Genomic DNA, 21,702 nt, shown 5'->3' on the forward strand with positions numbered 1-21,702 from the left:
TGGGTACATGTTAAAATAATGAAAATTCTTGTACCTCACACTTATAATTATATATATATATATATATAGAGAGAGAGAGAGAGAGAGAGAGAGAGAGAGAGAGAGAGTCAATGTATTTGAAATAAAAGTGAAAATTATAGCTAGCATAAATGTCGCTTATTTAAAATAGTTTCATATGATTTTACTTCAGTGACATTGAATTTAGCTTGCTTTTTGCGATTTCGTGAACATTTGTGCATAATTGACAGGCATTATAACGGCATTAAAAAAATGCAACCCCCAAATCTTGAATAAGCAAGGATATGCTGTACTGCCAATAAACGATCAAGAACATTCCAAAGCAAACACTGATTAATTTTGTGTTCTAAAAAATATTTCAGAACACGATGTCTACACACTTGGACAAAGTCATCACATGAGAGCAGACATTTGGCAAATAAATGTACCTTTTTAATAGGATATTGAAGGCGTTAGTACCAAAAAGGCACACAGACCAGACTTCATAGTAACAATAAAAAACTACTTTGTTTTAGCTACAACTTGACCCAAAAAAATTAGATATATTTTTTTTTTCCTGAAGGGAGATAGATCCTTTCACAGAAAGGACAACTTAAGAGACATAAAAGGGACTCTTACAAAAGCAATGGGTTGTTTTTGTTTTTTTGTTTTCTGTTTTTTTATGGCTGTGTACCTCAATCATGATGTAAGAAGTGTCTGTCTGTAAAATAGGACATTTGTCAACCTTTAACATGTAGAAATAAACAACCTGTTAGAAATATACCTGTAGATCGTGAAACAAACAAAACAAAAACATGTTCAGGTGCTGCAGTGTAGAAAAAAAAAACAAAAGCACAATTAAAGCTGAGCAAGCTGCGTGTTGACCGATTACTTTTTCGTCCCGTCTGCACGTTTTTGTACAGCTATGGTACAAAGACGGGTGCGGTTAAATGTTCCTTTGCTTTTTGTTTCATCTTTATAAAATAATTTGTAATATTCTTTTTGATGTAATTGTTGATCCTCTGGGCATTTTGACTAAAGCACATCACAGACATGTTAGACACCTGGAAACTGTAGGATATTATGTGAAAGAAAAAAAAAGTACAGTATATGTCTCCTTTAAAGCTGAGATTGCCCAAAAATAGAAGCTCTGACGTACGAAATACTGTCACGTTTCTGTATGTTTTCTTGTAATACTGAATGAAAGGCAACACCTTTAAGGTCAACTAATGTGGTGAAGTAACAAACTCCAATTTACAGTGAACCAGCTGCAGTTGGCACGGCACAAGCTTAAATCGACACTGGGTACGCTCAAAATGTCCAAGATTAAAAGAGGAAGCGCAATCATGCCGAGTGAGCTTCAAAACGGCGCAGAGCACATTTTCAACGGTTCAGCGTAATAACTTCAAACTTTGCCGAGTGATCTTGAAACTATACAGAGTGAACTTAAGCTGGTGCCAAGTGCAGAGGAAGGTGAAAAGGGGGGCAGAGTAGGATTCAACTAGCACCGCACAATCTCCAAAGGGCAAAGGAGTTTAGATTGGCACAGAGCACAGAGGTTTAAATGGTGCAGAGTAGACGTGAAACAGTGCCGAATCATTTCAAAAAGTAGGCTTCAAACGTTGCCAAGTAATTAAAAAAAAAAATAGGGCACAACCAATTTGGATTTTTTTTTTATAAAAAAGTTAAGTTAATCGGAATAATTCAGATGAACTGGCCGATTAATTAGAAAAAGTATGAATAAGATATTTTTTTGGTCCCTTAAAAACTTTCAACAATAACGATACAAATTACAGGCAGCGCATGTGACTGCTTTACAACATGTTGCCTTTTATTATTTCATTTCTTTATTTTGGCCATTTTTTAAAAGAACTAATATCGTCTGATTAAATCGGCCGGCCGATTCATGGGTCGGTCCCCAATTAAAACGGTGCCCAGTGAACTTAAATTAGCACTCAGTCCACTTAAACAGTGCGGCGTAAACTTAAAATGCAACAGAGTGATCTTAAAACGGCGCTGCTTGAAACGGAAGTGAATCAGCTCGAAACAGCAGAGCGAGAGAGTACGTTTAAAATGACACTGCGCAAGCTCAAAAGGGCACCAACAAGCTTCCTTTGGCGTAGAGCAAGCTCGAAACGGCGCCAGGTAAATTTAAAATAGTGGAGAGAGAGCCGCAAATGGCGGCGGCGGCGATTGTTTTGGGCGTCTTGGATGAAGGCACGTTGGGCGGCGCGGTGCGTTTGGCAAGCTGCCATTTCCTGTCAAGAGGCGTCCAAAGCGTCCATCTCCGCAGGTCTTTGGTTGTTAGCGCGACAATTAAGTATTCTGCCATCCCTTTTGCATTCCTCCGTGTTGATTATAAACAATAAAAGGAGCTCCTCACACCACAAACTCGGGCACGTCGTCACTGGTGAGGTCCAGAGAGAAGTACTTGCTGGTTCTCTTGATTCCGGCGCACTGCTCTGCCAGGCCCTGGTAGGCCCCGCCGTTTCCGCCGCCGCCGCCGCCATCGCTCAGCTCCTGGGCGCATCCAAAGGTGTAGCTGTGCGCCGTGTCCTGGCACAGCTCGGCCCACTGAAGGCAGTCCTTCTGGTACAAGCGGACGTCGTCCAGCGACTGGCTGTGGCGGTCGCTGGACGACGGAGGCTTCCTGCACGTCGACGTCTGCCAGCGGGGAGACACAAACGTCAGCCATTTGAGTCGGTGCGAAGCGTCACACCCGACGCTCTCGTCTGGCGCATTGTTGCCTACGATGCAATCGTTGCTTATTTTCGCACATCGCCATTTCGGTCTTTGAATGCGCATAACTGCCATCTTCAAGACCAGAATGGAAACAATATAGTTCACCACGTCATTATCGTTTGGGTCTCTATAAAGTGTATGTCTAAAAGACAACCCGAACCCAATTATAGCCAAAATACTCCTCAGGACTGTTTTGATCAAGATGGTGTTCACGATTCTTAAGCACCATTATTCACCGTTAAGGAAAATATATGGATTTTTATTGCGCTACTTTTCAACAAACAGGTTTTCTGTGCCAAATTCAGCTAGGCAAAATGAAAAACGCGGGACTCGCTGTCATCGCCCAACCGAGGGACTTTCGGCTCACGCCGCTTCGGGCAGCTCAATGAAGCATTAAGCACACTTTCGCCTCCTGGTGGTTGGATGAATACTTTTTGAGAACATGTTCGATTAGATATGCGACAAAGCCCTCATTTTGAATTGTAAACGCCGCCAAAAATCAGAGTCGTTTAATCTTGTCAGACAAAATCGTAATCGTAATTCCAACTGGATTCATTGTCACGTTGACCACATGCCTAGACGTAACTATACCTGCGGGAGGGACTCGATGCTTTGTCCTCTCATCTTGACGACCGTCTCAGAGGAGCTGGATGTGGACGAGCTGACATCTTTGACGATGAGACCTGCCGGCGCCACATTCGAGGCCATTAGCTCTCCCGAATAAGCTTTAAGATCGCACCATGGATTCAGAATACGAGTTTTTACCGGAGAACCCGTTGTTGTGATCGGAGGGCATGGTCAACATGTCCTCGGTGATGTGGATGCACAGCTCCTGGTCCAGAGACATTTCGTTCAGCTCCTCGTAGTCTTTGGGGTCGTCCACCAGCATCTCAATCTCTTTAGGGATGTAAGAGTTTCATTTCAGCCTGTGCAAATTTTGTTTGGGGGTGGGGGAAAAATTCAATTTGACCTTTGCGACTTTGGGTTTTGACAGTAATTTTAGTCTACTCACACCCCGCGATCCTTGTGAGGACAAGCGGATTGGAAAGTGGATAGATGGATGGATGCATGGATTTTTAAGCAGCTTCATTTTAAAGTGTGCAAGTTTTGGCGTTTTTACGCTAGTTGTCGCAACAACCGTACCGTCGTCATCAAGGATGCGCTCCTTGCCGCCGCTCTCCACACCCGACGTGTGCGAGCTGCCGTGGCTGGTGGTGGACGAGCCGCATGTCCTCAGGGGCCCGTGGGGGGCCGGGTGGGGAGCGCGGAAGTTATCCGCCTCGATGCCCGACGTGTGTGAACTGCCGTGGCTGGCGGTGGAGTGGCGGGACAGACGCTTGTGGCGGGAGACGCTGCCACCGCTGCTGCCGCTGGCTCGCGAGCGCTTGTCCAGGTTGTCCATGTCCAGGTCGAGAGCGTCGCTTATGTAGGACTCGCGATACTGTTTCTTCTCTGGAAGCACACGTACACGCACACACACACACACACATTATGCAAATTGCAGTGGCTCATTTATTACAATGAAACTGCCAAAAGATGTGTTTCATGACTTATGACATTTGTGAAGAGCCCTGCATATTTGCTTATCGAGGTATGACGTAACTTCAGTTTGTGCTCGCACGTCATTTAGGCTAGGATGCTAGCTAATCTTCTCAATGAGTTTATGTGAAGGTAACGGAATTAGAATTACTGCAACTAGATTTATGTAACATGGGGTCATGGTTGTGTGCATTCTTGATGCATGGTGATGATTCTTTACGAATTATTATTTGTCTGTGTGTGTGGAAATGGAATGCCAGCCACTAAAAAAATTGTTAACACCCTCTTGTGGCAGTTATAAGCAATTACAAGCCCCTTTTGAAGGGCAGGGCGTTAATCATTCACAGATTTTTTTAATTTTTTTTTTTTGTGGCTCTTTGGGCTGACCGCCATCGGCTTCTTCTTCCAAGACTGTTACTTATGCAAAAAAGTGAGATGCACATGGCGTTTTAAGAGACATTTTTGTTCAAGTTCAGACGTCAAAAAGACAGTTTGAGACAGTATGGCTTTACAATCTGCAAATTCTTTCACAAAAATCAATTTCCAATTCATTTTTTGTGCCCTTTTCTTATAGAAAAGGCAAATGACAATGCCATTATTCCAACCCTTCTGACAAATAAACTGGAATTGAGGAATAAACAATGTGGACTATTGAAAACGGTTCGCTGGATTATCAGACCGACCTTCGTGTTCCTCCAACCGGCGGACCTGTTTGAGGACGGGCTGCAGGTTCATGTAGAGTCGGTGGCTGTTGCTGAGCAGCTGCAGGAGGTGGCGGGAACGCACCGGGCACCCGGTGTAGTAGATGAGCTTCCGGGCCGAGGGCAGCCCGTCGGGGAGGATCTCAAATTTCTTCCCCTGAGAACAAGTGTGCGGTTCATAAGAAACAGGAATGTGAAAGCGAGACGCACATGAAAACCTCAGAGGAGGAACACGTCGGCTCTTGAAACATGTCGCTCGGCCAGAGTCAACGCGAACAGTGGTTGACATCTGTTATCATTTCTCCCCAATTATTTTGATGAGCCGTTGGCTGAAGCTCAGCTGTCAAGCAGCTGTCCTCTTTTTGGCTTTTAAAAGAGAATGCTGTGACTTGGTGGCCTTTTTGCCACTTGCTGTCAACTGAAAATGACGTCACGGTCGCTCGGGGCTCAGATAACGACCAATCACGGCTCACGTGTTTGCTGAGCTCCGTCATGTGACGTTTTTGTGATGAGCTTTTTGTGAAGCAAGGACCTAAATGTCTTGAGGTGGTAAAATTTTGACCAAATTTTTGAGAGAAAAAAAATACACCTTCAATATACACATTCTGTGCAAGCGTCGTCATGCAGGACGTCAACGTGCCTCACTAGATCGAAGGTGGCTTGACCAGCTTTTGTGAACAAATTGGAATTTTCGGATAGCTTAGAAGAAGGCCTCGGCTACACAATTACAGTGTTCGAAACCAAATCAGAAGCTCATGCTTTCACTGTTTCCATCTGACCCACTGGCGCACCGTAATCAAGATTATTCGAATAATTATCAATTTATTATGCTGGGGGGGGGGGGAATCTTAATTTTTACTGCCCTACTTTTCACCAAACAACATGTAAAGCACGACCACAGGGTCAGAAAGATAAACTGGTTTCCACATCCACAAGGACGATAATGATGAGGAAGTATAAACATGACTTTTGTTTTGTCTTCTTGCATCAGGCTGCTCAAGCGCCCCCTCAAACCAACGCAACATCTGGTGTTTATTGACCCGCGTGTCCCTCCGCCCGGCGGTCGGGATAACGAGCCGAAAGCGTGGGTGCGGCCGCCGAGCCGGGACTCTTATTCGGTCGGGAGAGGTGGTGGAGGAAACGCAGAAGCCGAGCGTCTCGTCGACACCGCGCAACTGGGTCAAATGCAAAAGTACAAAACAAAAGAGTTGTGAAAGCGGACATTTATTTTAGGGGATGCTGCCGATGGAATTTGGATCACAGGGAGAGACGCTCACATAGAATGATGCTTCTTCGGCAAAATGGGGGAAACGGAATGGGGTTTTCTGTCGACCAATCTATGGCAAGGAAGCAAATTTAGGTTTGTATGTTGTGCAACATAATAGAGTAGTTTCTCAACATGTTTTTTTTGGGGGGGGGTCTTTTCTGGGGGGGTAAAAACAGATAAATGGAATTTCCTTTCATTTCAAAGGGGCAAGATGATTTGAGATACAAATGTTTTGCGTTACAAACGTGATCAAAGAACAAATGAAAGTCGGAAATCGAGGCGCACAAACGTTGACCGTGTTGAAGAAGTTAGCCGCCAAAATAGATTGACAAAAGTTTTGCATCGAGAGTTTGTCGGCAGCATGTACATCAGCCAATCAGACGTTTGCAATGTCTACTAACATCCATTCTACGATTTGCAAACAACTCTTTGCATTTTCAAAAACCTATTAGCACCCTCTACTGACAGATGTTGATACTGCAGCCAAACAAAGTACGTTTGAGATAACTGAAAATGCATCCGAGTTCTCGAGGATTCTTTCGACGTAATAGTCGATAGCGTAATCAATTCCAAAAATATTCAATAGTGACCGTCCTACACATCTGAGGTTTTTACAGTTTAAGTGTTTGATTGACAGGCTCTTCCACACCAAATTCATCCCATCGTACTTATGAGTGTTGCTTTGTGCCTGTGCACGGAAAAATGGCCTTTCCCGAACTATTCCAACAAAGTAAGAAGTGAACAATTGAAGTCACGATTTGGGCTGAATAAAATCAGTGATAAGCGGATGTGTCTGTGTACTTCAGTCCATATAGTGTCATATTTCATAAATAGGTCTAGTGTGTGTGTGTGTGTGTGTGTGTGTGTGTGTGTGGGCAGGAAAAGCCTTCCTAAATCCCCGATTCGTTCCGGGGGCCTCACACAGGGCTGAAGCACAAACAAGCATGAAAGAGAAACGAAGCCTCGCCAGGAGAGGTTTAAGATGACGCGATGGCGTGTGTGACTCACCACGAAGACGAGCTTCCCCACGTTGGTCCACGGAAAGTCGTACAAAAGCTGCCTCACGGAGCCGACGTTCTGCGGAAAAGGGAGGGATGATGAGTGGGGGTGCTGACTGCTTTGCTTGGGGATTAAACGGTTGGACATGCAGAAGGCGGCAAATCCTTCCCGAATGAACGATTGTACCTGGAATATTTGAATCCCACGTAAAGTCAGGCCCAAAGTGAGCGAAGCCTCCACTTCCTTCTTGTCCTAAATCAAAATAATGTCATCAGCAGATATATAGATTTAAAGCAAAAAACTGAAAGAAAGAAAGAAAGGATTCATATTTGACCATGCAGCCATCCCACCTGTTTAGCATACGCGTTTCTCATTCAGGAGCAATTGCACAAAATGTACAAGTAAAGGAAATGGGCAACATGGAACCAAAATGGCCATTTCACAACAAACTTGCCATGTCAGGGATGGATTCTGGATTGTGGATGGATTTTGCTAAATTCTTATGAGGTTATCGAGCCAAAACGGCCCCTTCAAAGTAAAGGCAGACTTACTGTGGTATGCCTTGAGACTCTTTTGTGGGTCGAGTCATCCCAGATTTTATGCTTTATGGGTGAATTAAATAAGGTGAGTGAAATAAAAACGCAGAGTGCACGACCAGGCAAAGATGGCCGTTTCAAACCAAGACGGCAGACTCCCCTGTGTCTTTTCAAGCATTGCTTTGAGACTTTTTTTTTTTTTTTTGCCCTGTGTGATGGCAGCTCACCTTGTAGAGTCGGTAATAATGGACGGTGACGTCATCAAGCTGTGCGCACTCCTTGATGTACTTGAGGTGCGCCTCGGAGGCAGTGAGGGCAAACTGGTCCTTGTGCATGTTGGGGATATGTCTCAGGATGTAGTCGCGGCCGCGCTTGGCTATCACCTGAGCGAGAGGATGAGGGGGGGCGTAAGATGTGTTTATTTACGCAACATGGGGAAAAAGAAAAGGGGGCGAGGGGGGCCCGCGGCAGGTTTCAACATGTGACCTCGGGTAATTCGCATGTTGAGGTTTTGCTTTTGTTTGTCATTTCCTGTTGTGAGTTATGATAAGGAGACAGATTGCAGGAAGTGTGGAGCAATCAGACGGGTGTGGTTCCATGACCCGAGAAAACACACACACAAGAATTGTGTTCCACTTCTAGCGACAAAAATAAAACTCGCTGGCCCACTTTTTTTTTGTATCATTGTGTTTCAATGCGGTGGAACAGCACGATGAATGAAGCGCTGCAATGAATGGCCATCGCCTTGAAATGCTCATCAAAATGTGACATGATGCTTGGCCCACGTTATTGGCTGAAGGGAATTCAACTCGAATTAAGGCCTTGTTGTTCGATTTGTAGATTCAGTGACGTTTAAAGACTTTCGGAGGACCCACGAGAGCTCTGAAAATAGCCTACCACCTCTCGTTAAAAGGTATTCTCATTGCCCTACAAGTGGTCAAGGATAGACACAGCCGCCGGTGCACTTGATCGAAGGAACGGTACCAAAATAAACACATAATAACCACCTTCGTGCGTGAACTGCTACAGCCACAACTGACGGCGGTGATCGGACTTTGCTGGGTTGAGTCGCATAAATTGTGTCTGAGAAACTGTGGAAAAGCCTCGAGAGGCCATGTGTGCGTGTGGGGCGGTTGGAAGGGGCCAACGCAAACGGTGCCTGTTTGGCGCACTCACCCACGGGGGGAAGTAGGCTTCGGGTTCAAAGTATTTGCCAAAGTGCTTGTTCCGTTTGAAGTTGCCCAGGTCGGCCTGCAGGGCGAAGGCAGCCAACAGGAAGTAGGCCTCCTCCCGCTGGATGCACTGCGAGAGCAGCACCTGTTTCCTCAGGTGCCAGTAGTAGTAGTACCTGGCGGCGCGGTCACTAAAAACACAGACGTAGCATTGCGTGTTAGCGAGCTGCTCGGCTCACGCTATGAGAAGAGAAGGCAGGACTTGCCTGATCAAGCGGCCGTTCTCCACGTAATACTGAGCTCTGAAGTGGACGATCATCGGAGGGCCAAACTGGTCGATTCCCTGTCGAAGGCGCCAAGGTTTATTCTCTTTCAAAAGGACGAATTTCACATTTGAATTCACATGACTGGCTCCGTGCTAGAGTACCTCCGATTAATTTAATTTTAAAAAATTAACTTTTTTTTTTTTACCTTTTAGCCTTTTACGTACTTGACGACAGAGCGTTGGAGTCTGGGTTAGTTTTACAATTGCAGTTCAGTTTACTTGAATGCGGCAGTGGTTCACCAACTGCCATCACAAAAACTACAGTGCGTGGCTCTCTAGGTACCACCACAATGACGCAACATTATAATGCAGTAACACAGTTGGCATATAACTGATCTCTACTGTACTGGGTTTAAAAAAAATGTATATCTTAGCCACAATAACATGCTGCATGGTTTTAATCGCTTCATTCAGTGATTCTTTCACATACCACTAGAGGGAGCACATTGAGAATCACGACAGTAAAGATCAAACCATGACACTAAATTGGAAAAAAACAAAATGCACAAATCTATCACAAAACAAATCTACGAGCAATAAATCTTCACAAAAAATGAAATGAAAAATATTGACCCAAAAAAAAAAAAACATTTTATTATTATCGGGATTCAGAAAAGACAATGCAGACCAGTTCCAATGTTCCCGTACGTATTTGCAGTTTGACATTGAGGAAATTTCCTATTCCCGGATGTTTTGGGAGGAACCATCGCTCCGTTATTCTCCGAGCTTAGTCGGGCGGCCACCATCTTGTGACATCTAACGGCAATTACAAATCTGATCTTTTTTTTTTTTAAATGGATAATGAAGCCATTTCATCCTTTTCAAGTCTGGAATGAAATGATTGGACATTCACGCTCGAACATGTGTGTCACTTTTTAAATGGACTGGATTGGGTTTCGCGATTTTCAAGCCTATTGCTTTACACCCTCCGCTTTGTCTGCTGCCTCGTTTGATGTTAAGGACCCGACGAGTTGATGTCGTTTGGAGTTTTGTTCTTTGAACAAGTGCCCGAGGCGACGCAACAGTGAGAAAGGACTGCACACTAAAAAAAAAAAACCCACGTGCTGTTTTTAAAACATGTTACACGATTGGATAATTTAGGTGGAGCAATGAAAATAGGTAAAGAATACCAGGAGTGGGGTTTGAACCCACGAGGACTACTGTCCATTGGATCTTAAGTCCAACGCCTTAACCACTCGGCCATTCTGGTGCACTGCTGAGTCAGTAATCGCGAATACAGTGTAGGTTATGCCAAGGTTACCTTGCTGGCTTCCCTCTTCCATTCTTTGGGGCAGTACTTGGACAGTTTCTGATCCAGTTCCATGTAAATGTGCTCATTATCTGTGGGAAGAAAGGTACTTTTTCAGTTCACAAGATTCTTTTGGGTGTGTAATTATGAATTCCATTTAACAATACAGAACAAAAATCTTCTGGGATGTTTTATTCAACGTCACAACTGAAAAATAAAAAAGGAATTTAAAAAATGCAAGATTTTTTTTTTTTTTTTAGCTGGACATCCTGTTCCTGTCCAGTGGGGGGGGGAGTCATTTTGATCCAACCAACAATTGTGGGGAGCAGTTGTGAGTAAAAGTAAAAACTCACAAATTTTAGAGATACACTTTTTTTTAATGATTATTATTTGAGAGGGACGATTCATTTTTACAAATGTAACCTTTATCCTGGTAAGGCAATTGAGAACAGATCCTCCTGTGCAATGCCGATCCTCAAGAAATTCTTTCCCAATTGCATAAAGGACAGAATAATACGCTGCATTGAATGTAAAAACAAACAAACCAAATAAACCAAAAAACAACAACAACAACAAAAAACGGTTGTACTAGTTAACCCACTGTTGGTTTCAGACAGACAAAAATGTTGCGTTGAAGTCGAGGGCGTCAGAACGAGTAGCGCATACTGAGAGACGACTGGTGTGGCGACCCCGGGGGGGGGGGGGGGGGGGGGGGGCTGAGAGGGGCAAGCGGGTGTCCCAAAGCGGCTGGGTGGCCGCCGTTTGCCTTGGCCATTTCACGCTGTTCAGACAAACACTTGAGGAATGTCCCACAATCAGACCCGTCGGCTCTGAGCCACCGCACCGGCCGGCCCCGTCATTGGCTCATCTGGAGGCCAGCTGTCTAAAAAAAAGGACTTTTTGCAACTCTCTCTCTCTCTCTCTCCCTCTCCCTCTCCCTCTGCAGTTGCCCGCCAGCGTCATGTGTCTGCACACGCACACACGCCGTGACTCACGCGACCCTGCCCGGCCACACAATGGGGCCAGTCAGAATGAAGAGGTTTGGGGTTCACGGAGACATGCGTGACAGCTAGGTGAGACATGCTACATTTAAGGGCCCGTTGCGCTTTTCCCTACAGTCAAGAAGCAGAAATGCCAGGCTACAAATACTTTTAAATGCATCTGCGGTCACAATGAGGGGGGGCATGGACACCCCCACGGGCAGCCTGAAAAGAATCCAGTGAGTCCAAAGACAGCTTGTGACACCGAATAGTGGACTCACTTTGAATAACACTGAGTCCAAAGAGGTGACAGTCTTTCAGCCTAAGGAGGTCACACACCTGGACCAACAACTCCTGGCACAGAGTCCTCACCTGAGAAGGAGAGAAAGGAAGGAAAACCATATCGAAGCTTCATGTTACATTGATGGACCAACAAGAGGCATTAATACAATCCCTTGTGAGGTCAAGAAAACATTCTGGTTGAGAAACCGACACTGAAAGAACGCTTATGTGTTGTGTTGTGTTATTTTTGTTATTTTGACTTCAAAATGGCGCCGCGTGAGTGGCTGCCTTTCCAGCAGCTCCTATATTTTGTTGTTCTACATCTTCCTTTCATAACTTTGCTGCTGTGAATCGGGAATTTCTCCATTGCGAGACTAATAAAAGGTTTCTTATCTTATCCCATCTTATCTTATCATTGGTCCGAATTGCTTAATTGTCAAGTGACCTTTATTGCCACTTCCAAGCATGAATTTTTAGGCCAAAAAAAAGACATCATCAATCCGTTCCGGCAGATGCAACTGTGGTGTGACTTCAAAGTTGATCTCAGTACCGAAAAACGTTATCATTTTGATCACAAAACGAAGCTCGAAATACTGCCTGTTCGGAGTGGGAGTCAAACCCTCACCCGCATAGGTGACTGCGACCTGAGCGGCGGCTGCAAAGGGATCGTCCATCAAAAACATTCCAACACGTTAACCACGACGACGTTGAGAACCAATCGGCTTGGGCGAATTGGCTCCTCGACAGACAGCGTGCGCGTTTACACTCACGTTGACGATGACGTTGAGCGTGTCGTCATTGGGCAGAAAGACACAGACGCAGCGACGGTCCTGCATGGCTTTGTTGTTGTGGAAGCTCACTTTGTTCATCTTCGTGTGCCCCGCCCCCCACCTCCCCTCCTCCACCACCACCACCAGTGGCCCGCTACCAGCACTACCGACGCGCCGACGTCAGCCGCGCTTCAGCAGTCACCTGGAAGAGGAACATGGAGATCACCCCCCCGGCTGTGCTCGGCCACTGTGGAGACAAACGACACGCAGCGCCAGATGTGAAACGGCAGGACAAAAAGAAGGTCGCAGAACAGACAGCTCTTCCTGAGAGGACGTACGTCGCCCTTCATGGTGACTTTTGATGCTTGTTTGTCAGGAACCCGAATAATGGGAGAGGGGCTTCAAGCGGGGGGCTTCTTAGGGGATGGGATACGCTTCTGGGGATGTCTGAGGGACTGCAATGTGCCCTGTGGGGACTTTTTAGGGCATGAGTCGCAGCTCGTGGGGAGCAGCGTGAAAATTCTCATGCAAGACAAAAGAAGGTGGTGGTACAATCGGGGTAGCAACACCTCTTCCGGCTCGGAAGTCATTCAACCTTGTCATTCCTCACAGATTGGGAAGTTTGGGGCCCGGATCAAATAACAGGCGGCAGAAGAGGCGTCGGCCTTTCAAAAGAAAGCAGCTGACAAGACAAACACACCGGTTGAAATGAGGACCAAATTCCAATGGTAAAAGGTGTTAAGAGACAATAGTTACCTTGCCGCAGACAATATGAACATGCTATACAGCAGCTGCTGGTGTGAGGTTAAGGAGAAGCGAGCGACTTGGAATGACCAACGTTAGAAGCGCCAGAAGGCTCTACATCTGTGTCTAGCCAACCCCTCCCCCCCCCACCTGCCCGCTCGCCCTCCACGTTCTTGATGAAATAATGTAAAGTGGATCCATTTGTTCCAGGTTCAAAATATTACAATCGTCAACCTCATGCATCGGTTTTAAGATTCTCAACTGTAAAACCGTCGTTTAATGCCACAAAAATAAAGTAAAACTACTCCGGCTTTGAAAATGCCAAGGCAAGAGAGAACGGGACATTGTTTCCACAATAAGACCGTAAATCTCAACTGAGATACCCGCGTTTCTACTTCAAATCCCTTCAAAAATGCTCAACACACGTGGAGCCGAAGTCTCATGGGACTTGCTGACATTTCAACAGGACATCACGTTGTTTGACTTTTTTTGCGGCATCATTTTGGTTGACCTCCCACTTTTGATATGATGGTGGGGTGTTCAAATGTCATCTTTCTCGCAGGACAATGTGAACTCATTCTTTCTGAATGAATAGACGATTGTCAGCGGGCACTATTGGGAGCACAAGCAAAGGTGACTTTTGTCCAGCTGGCGTGGGATCGATTCCCACTCGGTGCCGTGGTTCAAGCGGTCTTGTGATCGACTCGTGAGCAGTGCAGGTCCTCCGCGATATAATAGTAGCTTTGTAGAAAATGACTGTTTATTTATGAAACCATTATTCTTTCAGGTAGGGCAATTGAGAACGGGAAAGGTTGAGAAAGTCGGGTGCACTTCATGGGGACTTCCTCTGGAACTGGGTGTCCTTTGTGGGGCTTAAATGCGGGATTGGTTGTGCAATGAAGGAAGTCAGCAATCAATGTTTTATTTTATTTTTTTAGGGGATCGGTTGTATTTGGTGGAGACTTTTAAATCGAGGTCCAGTAGAAGCTTCCTCGAAAACTACTGTGCGATGTGTTCTTCTGTGGCCCTCAAAAAGTGGTTTGAACGCCGAGGACAGCGGTTTGAGGCGAGTCAGCTCTAACACGATGAAGTCATCTTCTAATGCGTTTTAAACATCTGCGCACGAGACCACGAAAGGCCACGAAAATTCGCCAACCAATTAGGGCCAGCAAAGGAGAGTGGCAGATAATCACATTAGCGCCGCGCGTAAGTGTGACCCAACACCGGCGAGGGGTCATAACACAAAAGAAAGAGCGGCCAACTGAGCTTTCCTGCGGGCCTTTTCAGCCTCGCAAACAGAGATTCTGTCAACGTGGCAAACCTCTCAGCATTAGAGGCTACTCATCAAATCCCACAAAAAGGGATTCGGTGAGTGAGAGAGAAGGCCTCTCTCTCAAACTACGCGGGTCTCAGATTCTCAAACAGGATGAGTGGCCGGGGACCGTCAAAAGGAAAACTTCCTCAGCTTTAGAGATTTAAAAAAAAAAAAGATCACCGCAGGAGGCTGTCAGAGCGCTGCAGGTAGAGGAAGTGTCAACGCCGAATAAAAAAAAAGACGGAGGTAGTGTTCAAAGGCGAGGGCCATGAAAAAAAAAAAAAAAAAAAAAGGAAACGCGCTGCAGTCGGGAGAATTCCTCCCTCACATCTGCTTCTCATTCCGACAATGGCAACCATTGATTCGGGATGCAGCGCCCACAAACTGCATTCCTTGTTAGCGTCCCACAAGTATCCAAATACCGTAACTGCATCGTAAACGGTCAACTCATGCTCAATCGGACTAAACGGCATTCGGTCACATACTCCAATCAGCTTTGAGCTCAACTGACAAAGGTTGAGCAGTTAGGACGGACAACCACTGATTCGCGCACGCTTCGCAGAAAGGACGCGTGATTCGGAAAAATCCTCCTCAACTAAATTGAGATGCAGAAAACGACGTTTTCATCGCTGGAGGAGGAAGGCCTATTTCCGATCTGCGGACACCACTATATATCGCACCCGTGGACATGTTTAAAGGGCTCTCTTCGAAAGGTCGTGACTTTTTTCCCACGGCCAAGAGAGCTGTTTATTCAGCTGAAGAGAAAATGCCGCTGAGCTTGACGACCGGCTCTAAATCACGGCGGTCACGCGGCGGCTTTCGCCTTGACGGTCGGCGATGCCAAGGCCGGCTCCTTCTTTCCTCCCCCGTAAAGCCGCACGTCAGTAAGGCTGCGAGTCAGGATATAAACGGGAAAAAGCCTTCTAAGCAGGCCATGTCTTTTGGGGGATGTCGTGACTAAACATATTCCAGCGTGGATTGCGCTAGCATACGGATTGGCAAAAGTGGCCCTCAAAAAATAATAAGTGACGGGTTTGTATTGTAACTCGCTTGCCTGTAAAAGACCCGCCGTGTTTTTTTTTTTGCCTTTCAGCCTCATCTCCGAAACGAAGACGACTCAGATTTTCAGATCTTAAGATCAACCAGCAGGTTGTAAGAACAGAAGGCGTCCATTCAGCGTGCGACCGTAGTGGTAGTCTTAGATAACGCACGAGTGAGTGGACAGTCAAGGAATGGATCGGGAGTGACCTCAGGCTTGAAGCAACGTGGCTATACGTATCCCGAATACTTGGTTAGACTACGTTGGGATTGTCAACTAACCCTAATCTTACGAGTCCCCTGAAAGAGTACAAAAACCAGTACTTCGGCTTGTATAACTCTACTGGATGTTATTTTCTCGATAAATGTTAGCTAGACTAGCAGCGTCTTACAATGCCATGCCAAGTACTGTATCTGCATTTGTCACCTTTCACCAAGCACCGAACAACCTTTGATGAATGTTTCAGGTATAGATATATTGTCACTGCCACCTAATGGTCACTTTTTTACATGATTTACAATGTAAACGGCTTATTCTCATTCACAGATTACATCAGACCCTCCTCCTCTCGATGACGCAAAAAAAAAAAAGACAGACGTACAAGTACGTCCTTGGTAGGCGGGGCTTAATTTAGTAGGCTCCATGTTTATATAGCATTAGAACCAAATATTCTGTGGGCCTTGCAAGATCAGTCAAAATGCAGTAAAACGCTGGGATAGAGGGGGTCGCTCCAGTGAAAATGGCTGGCATCGAATGAGTTAAAAGAACGACCTCGCCGACACGTACTGCTTCCATTAACAATATGGCTGTGAATACGAGAAGATGAGCAGAATCATTCTCCTAAGTATATCAAAATAGGAGCCCAGGGGGAAGGCAATCACGGAGTCAATCGCGCTGAACATTGGTGCCCATTTAAAGGTTGTAAAAGCAGTAACTTATCCTCCTTGGAAATGTTTAAGTGAAGGGAAGTGCTTCCAAGACACAAATTTTCTGCCATATGATGACGAAAACCGCTTAACGCGAAGCCCAACTTTCCGCAATAGTTGCTCTGTGTGTCACCGGGGGGAGTGGAAACCGTCACGGTAAGACCGTTTTGGGAGTCACCTCAACAGTCACAGACATCGTCCTCTCCGACCGCGATCTGCGAACATTGTGTACGTAGCGCCAAATAGTCAAATCCTGTCACTAACAATAGCTTTAGGTGAGTCAAATCTCTGCCCTTTGGCAACAGCTCGTGACAAGTCTTTTCTTGAATAAACAAAAGCGGCATACCTTCATTCGTGAGCGGCTGCCCCACGTGCGGTTTGGACTGAAGCGAAAGCGTTCGCACACGCACACGCGCGCGCACGAATGCAAATCGGTACGAGTGGACATGCTAGAACAGACCCAGCTCCCCGCCCAATCGCTCGAGCCCGAACCGCGCATGAGTAATTCCCCAACACGCCGCAGAGACGTCAACCCGGCCATTACGTGCTCTCGAAATAGAGCACGACAGCCCTTTAAGGAGAGGGTTAAGAAGCGAGCTGCAATTACGGCAAAGCCCAAACCCTGCTTGTTTTGATCCCAGCCTGCATTCTGACAGTTTGCTGCTGAGTCCCGTGTGGCGTTTTCATACCTGGGAGAGAGTCTCGCTTACCGGCAAAAGTTGGCGCCCGACTGCAAGAATTGGAATGTTTCAAGGCTCGGTGGAATGTGTAACAGCATCCAGCTGCGCGCGTCCACCTGGTAGCCGGCCAGCGAATGAATCTATCAGTCAGTCATCCCGACAGAAGGCTGACCTCAATGGAAGGAAAAGCCATCATGAAAACCGGCGCGCTAGCAAGACGCGGGGAAGAAAGGTCTGACAAAAAGGTCCACTTCCCCACTTCCTTTAAAAGACCTGAGTGGAGGGGGGCAAAAGAAACACAATCCAAGGAAGGAGTGACAAATGCAGGAAGAAGTGAGCCATTTTGAGGGGGGGGGCAAGGGGGGCAAGCACGTTTCAGAAACAGTGTTGAGCCAGCTAATTATGAAAGTCACAAATGTTTTTTCAGTTCATTGGATGACTATGCGGTTTTTAGGTGTTTTGTTTTAACCGCCACGTTTTAAAAAACTGTAGATTAAAGGCCAGATTAAACGGCAAAGTCTTTTTCACACAAGCAGCGTTATTTCGACATGCGATTGTATATTTAGCAAAACACCACTTAATTTTGTCCGACGAAAAGTCTGCTAGCTTTTTCTGGTATGATTCATACCACCAACACTGGTGTCAAACTCAAGGCCCGGGGGCCAGATTAGGCCCGCCATCTCATTTTATGTGGTCCGCAAAAGCAAATCAAACATGTGAACTTCCATGATGCTAGCTAAAATCTGCACCAAAATTTCTAATTCTGATCTGTAATAAATAAGAAGGATATTGTAGGAATTTTCTTGTCACCAAACCCGTCCTGACAGTAACTTAAACAAAAGTGGAGTGACCCATTATTCTTGACTTCTTTATATGGTTTCAGTCATATCGGCCCTCCAAGGGAAACGGTAACTAAAATGTGGTCCACGACAAAAATGAGTTTGACACCCCTGGTTTATAATATTTGCTGTCGATTCTTTTTTTTTTTTTTTTTACATTTGGCATTGATTTTGCCATGTAAAATGTTCCTACCGTTTCCTCTCCAGTCAACACAGAAGTTGCGGAAAGAAAATGCGCCGTGAACATGCGACGAGCTCACCCAAATCCTGTTTGTTGACGTCCCCGTTTTGCCACTCGGGGGTCAAAGCTAATTTTATTCAGGTTGTTTCAAATTCAAATCAAGCGTTCAGAGCTGACCAAAAGAACCGCAAATTAAAAACAAACTGAAGGCTGAAAGTGTAAAAGCACCCTTAGGCCTGTGAGATACAAAACATGGTAGTGTGGGTTGTACGTTAAGGAACAACAACAAAAGTTAGACACCACAACCAGACAGCATCTGAATCAAGGACAAAAATGCGGAGAAAACCAGAACATATACAGTTTCCTTCTTCGTATTTTATCAACAGCCTTAAAAGCCAACTTGTTCAAATTCCTCCGGTTCCAGCATGAATAGGGTGTGTTTGTGTGTGGGTATATCTTGGCTAAGTATCTTGAGATACATCTTCAAGTGTCATGATGTGGGTGTTAGGCGTTGAGATTTTTGTTTTTTTTCTTGGTCGGTTCAATGTCGTTTGTGTCTGATCCTGTTCGTAGTCACGTCCCCAAGTCTTGTCCTCAAGTTGTTGTTTTTTTTTTAGTTACTTCTAATCTTCTACATTGTTTGCCTTTTTGTTCCTTTCAATAAATATCTTGCGGATTCCATTTGCTCACCTGTCTTGTCGAGCGTAACCTTGCAAAACCCAGACATTAAAATGGAATGAGTCAATTTGATTCTATTCGATGCACAGCCTCTTTGAAACCAAAACTGATTTTCCGATTCAAATTAATTTTCAGTACGCCGCTACTACATACAGTAATGATGTTTAAATAAATCCATGTTGACTTTAAGAGTGAGCGAGTCCCCAGTGAACATAAACCAAACAATATTGCCGACATCCACTAAAATGCGGATGTAAATCAAATCGATCCGAGAAAATCTAGGAGGACTTTTGGGTCTTTATCTTCCTGCATTCCAACCATTCATCTCAACAAGTCATCAAAACACAGAGTGGGTGACCATCCTCATCCGCACATTTCCTCCTTATTTCCTACTTTCACAGCTTTCATCCGGTCCAGACACATGGAAAAAAAAAACTTCTGTTCACTTTTTAACACATTTTGGGAATGAGATGCACAATATCCAACAGTTATTATGCAATATATGAACCGTGACAACACAGCGAGCGCACCGCCTAATTTCTTGCTCCTGTCGTGTCGTGTCGTGTCCAAACCTGTCCTGTTCAACCCCGACGTGATGTTATTGCCCTTCCTCCGGTTGTGTCACGAGTCAAACTGACCGCTTTTAAACTTTAAAAATGCATTATAACAATGTAGAAAACATTTGTGAGGGATGGAAACTCTCCGACGGACCTGTTCTTTTTTTTTTTTTGCTTTTTGCTTTTTAAAAACAATGTTTTTTTTAATTAGAAGGTACAGGCAACTAAAAGAGGGATAGAAATGTCTAATGTAACCACTTTGTTTTGCAAATATGCTCTCATTCGCATTATATCATAGATACGTTATGTAAAGCTCTGCTGGAATTTTTCAACAATCACATAAAAGTAAGAAAATTTTTACCCCGGAAAAAGTTGATGGTGAAACACACAGCAGGTCACAATGGCCCGTGAATATTTTTGGTAGACCACAGAAACAAAATGAATACATCTGGTGTGACCCTCTCGATTATGCTCCGGTCATTTTGACAAATGTTAAAGTTGCATTAAATATTGAAAACATCTTTTGATTGTTAAAAAATAAAAATAAAAAAGTGATTCAAACCATTCTGCTTCTCTGACCTTCGGTTCTTTTCTTTTTATTACAGGATCGACAAAAGGTTATGAAAGGTGGTCAGAAATGTCTAATTTAAGACTTTTTCAAACATTACACTTATTCCCATTTCACACTCTTTTATTTCTATTTCTATTATTTCACCCCAAAAGCATAAATAAGCGACATGGAGTTTTAGTGAAGTCCACCTAAACGCCACTTTGAGTTAGAAATGTAAAGTTTTCCTTCAGTGTGGCATCTGTCAAAGCTGCATACACACCATTTTGTCATCGTATAACATTTGAATGAATCTCTGCGTGCGCGTGCCTCGTACGTGTCATCGTAATTACACAACAAGGGAGGAAATTAGCACTACTCCAAAGAATGTGGCATTCTCTCAAGGGAGAACTTTGACAAAAACATTTTTGCTTCATCATCGCATATCATACACAATGACATAATAAGTACAGAGGCGACGAAATCAACCCCCACCCCTCGATTCCCCGCGAAAGCAAGAAGAAAGTGGCAAATTTAAATCCCATGGCAACATTCCCTGTGCATTAACGCTGGCAGCATCATCGAGTTACGTGCCCAGACATGGTTTTAGAACAGGTTCGAATTGCCCACTTGTCAATATAAAATCAGCTACACAATCAAAAAGAGGACGTTTTTACGAGTTTTAAACCGTGACGTCACAGCAAGACGCAGTTTGGATTTTTTTTTTTAAGAATCCTCGTGAACGACTTCAAATCTCACCTTTTCCCGAAGAAAGAAACGACGAAATTTCTTGAAAAACGGGTTAATCCAGAAGCAGTTCTGTTTGTCGTACAGGGCAGAAGAAAGGAAAAAAGAAATCCGTGATGCCGAGAAAGAAACTTAAATTCGACTGAACAGACCTGAGCTAGTCGCCTCGCGCCACATTCTGTCCCAAGGAAAGCTCTTCTTCGGAGTTTACACGAGCTCGAAGAGAGGGGCGTTCGACTAGGGTGAACTGGAGAGAGAGGACGGTTTAATCTGAACAACTCAGTCATGGAATATCACATTTTGGGCTGTATTCACGTTTTAAAAATGTTTTGTATCGGCGCATGTGTTATTACGAGTTGTTAAACTCTAGTATCGTGAAATGTCGTGGTGCTAAATTTCTAACTCCCCCATTTGCATCGGAAGTTGGTATCGTCCACAGCGGCCTCTCATTCCTTTCCTGGCTGGATTGCAAAAGTGTCCCACTGGCTGTGGAAGGGGAATGTGTGTGTGTGTGTGTATGTATATATATATATATATATATATATACACACACACACACACACACACACACACACACACACACACACACACTGTATATATAGATGTTCTATATCTATATAGGGGCGGCCCGGTAGTCCAGTGGTTAGCACGTCGGCTTCACAGTGCGGAGGTACCGGGTTCGATTCCAGCTCCGGCCTCCCTGTGTGGAGTTTGCATGTTCTCCCCGGGCCTGCGTGGGTTTTCTCCGGGTGCTCCGGTTTCCTCCCACATTCCAAAAACATGCATGTCAGGCTGATTGGACGCTCTAAATTGTCCCTAGGTGTGAGTGTGGGCGTGGATGGTTGTTCGTCTCTCTGTGTGCCCTCCGATTGGCTGGCAACTGATTCAGG

General features: G+C 45.0%; 1 protein-coding gene and 1 non-coding gene across 3 annotated transcripts; both read right to left on the reverse strand.

Moving 5' to 3' along the window:
• Positions 1 to 428: 428 nt before the first annotated feature.
• Positions 429 to 20,989, reverse strand: frmd6 (FERM domain containing 6). Of its 2 annotated transcripts, XM_086127960.1 has the most exons (15): positions 20,825 to 20,989; positions 17,294 to 17,430; positions 12,560 to 12,806; positions 11,789 to 11,879; positions 10,540 to 10,619; positions 9,220 to 9,296; positions 8,958 to 9,144; positions 8,009 to 8,164; positions 7,432 to 7,497; positions 7,255 to 7,323; positions 4,962 to 5,136; positions 3,883 to 4,191; positions 3,505 to 3,636; positions 3,331 to 3,422; positions 429 to 2,661 (listed from the first exon to the last, which is right to left on the reverse strand). In XM_086127960.1, the coding sequence occupies exons 3-15, from the start codon at positions 12,656 to 12,658 to the stop codon at positions 2,377 to 2,379; spliced, it is 1,818 nt and encodes a 605-aa protein (XP_085984086.1). In that variant the 5' UTR covers positions 12,659 to 12,806; positions 17,294 to 17,430; positions 20,825 to 20,989; the 3' UTR covers positions 429 to 2,376. The 2 variants fall into 2 exon arrangements, with proteins under 2 accessions (XP_085984086.1, XP_085984085.1); XM_086127959.1 differs by lacking the exon at positions 17,294 to 17,430.
• trnal-uaa (transfer RNA leucine (anticodon UAA)) lies at positions 10,406 to 10,488 on the reverse strand. Its single transcript has one exon. It is a non-coding gene; the product is annotated as a tRNA-Leu (tRNA).
• Positions 20,990 to 21,702: the final 713 nt, after the last annotated feature.

Source organism: Hippocampus guttulatus, chromosome 13 (assembly GCF_054856545.1).
Source record: "Hippocampus guttulatus isolate MCC_2025c chromosome 13, RoL_Hgut_1.0, whole genome shotgun sequence".
In the NCBI taxonomy this organism is placed as follows: Eukaryota; Metazoa; Chordata; class Actinopteri; order Syngnathiformes; family Syngnathidae; genus Hippocampus; species Hippocampus guttulatus.

Bases quoted from the DNA above. Each gene is read 5' to 3' on its own strand.
- frmd6 (XM_086127959.1), bottom strand. From the start codon at position 12,658: ATGAACAAAGTGAGCTTCCACAACAACAAAGCCATGCAGGACCGTCGC. The intron at 5,137-7,254 runs GTGAGTCACACA...ACTTGTTCTCAG, and splicing joins TGGGGAAGCTCGTCTTCGTG to GGGAAGAAATTTGAGATCCT. The intron at 3,423-3,504 runs GTAAAAACTCGT...TGGCGCCGGCAG, and splicing joins TCACAACAACGGGTTCTCCG to GTCTCATCGTCAAAGATGTC.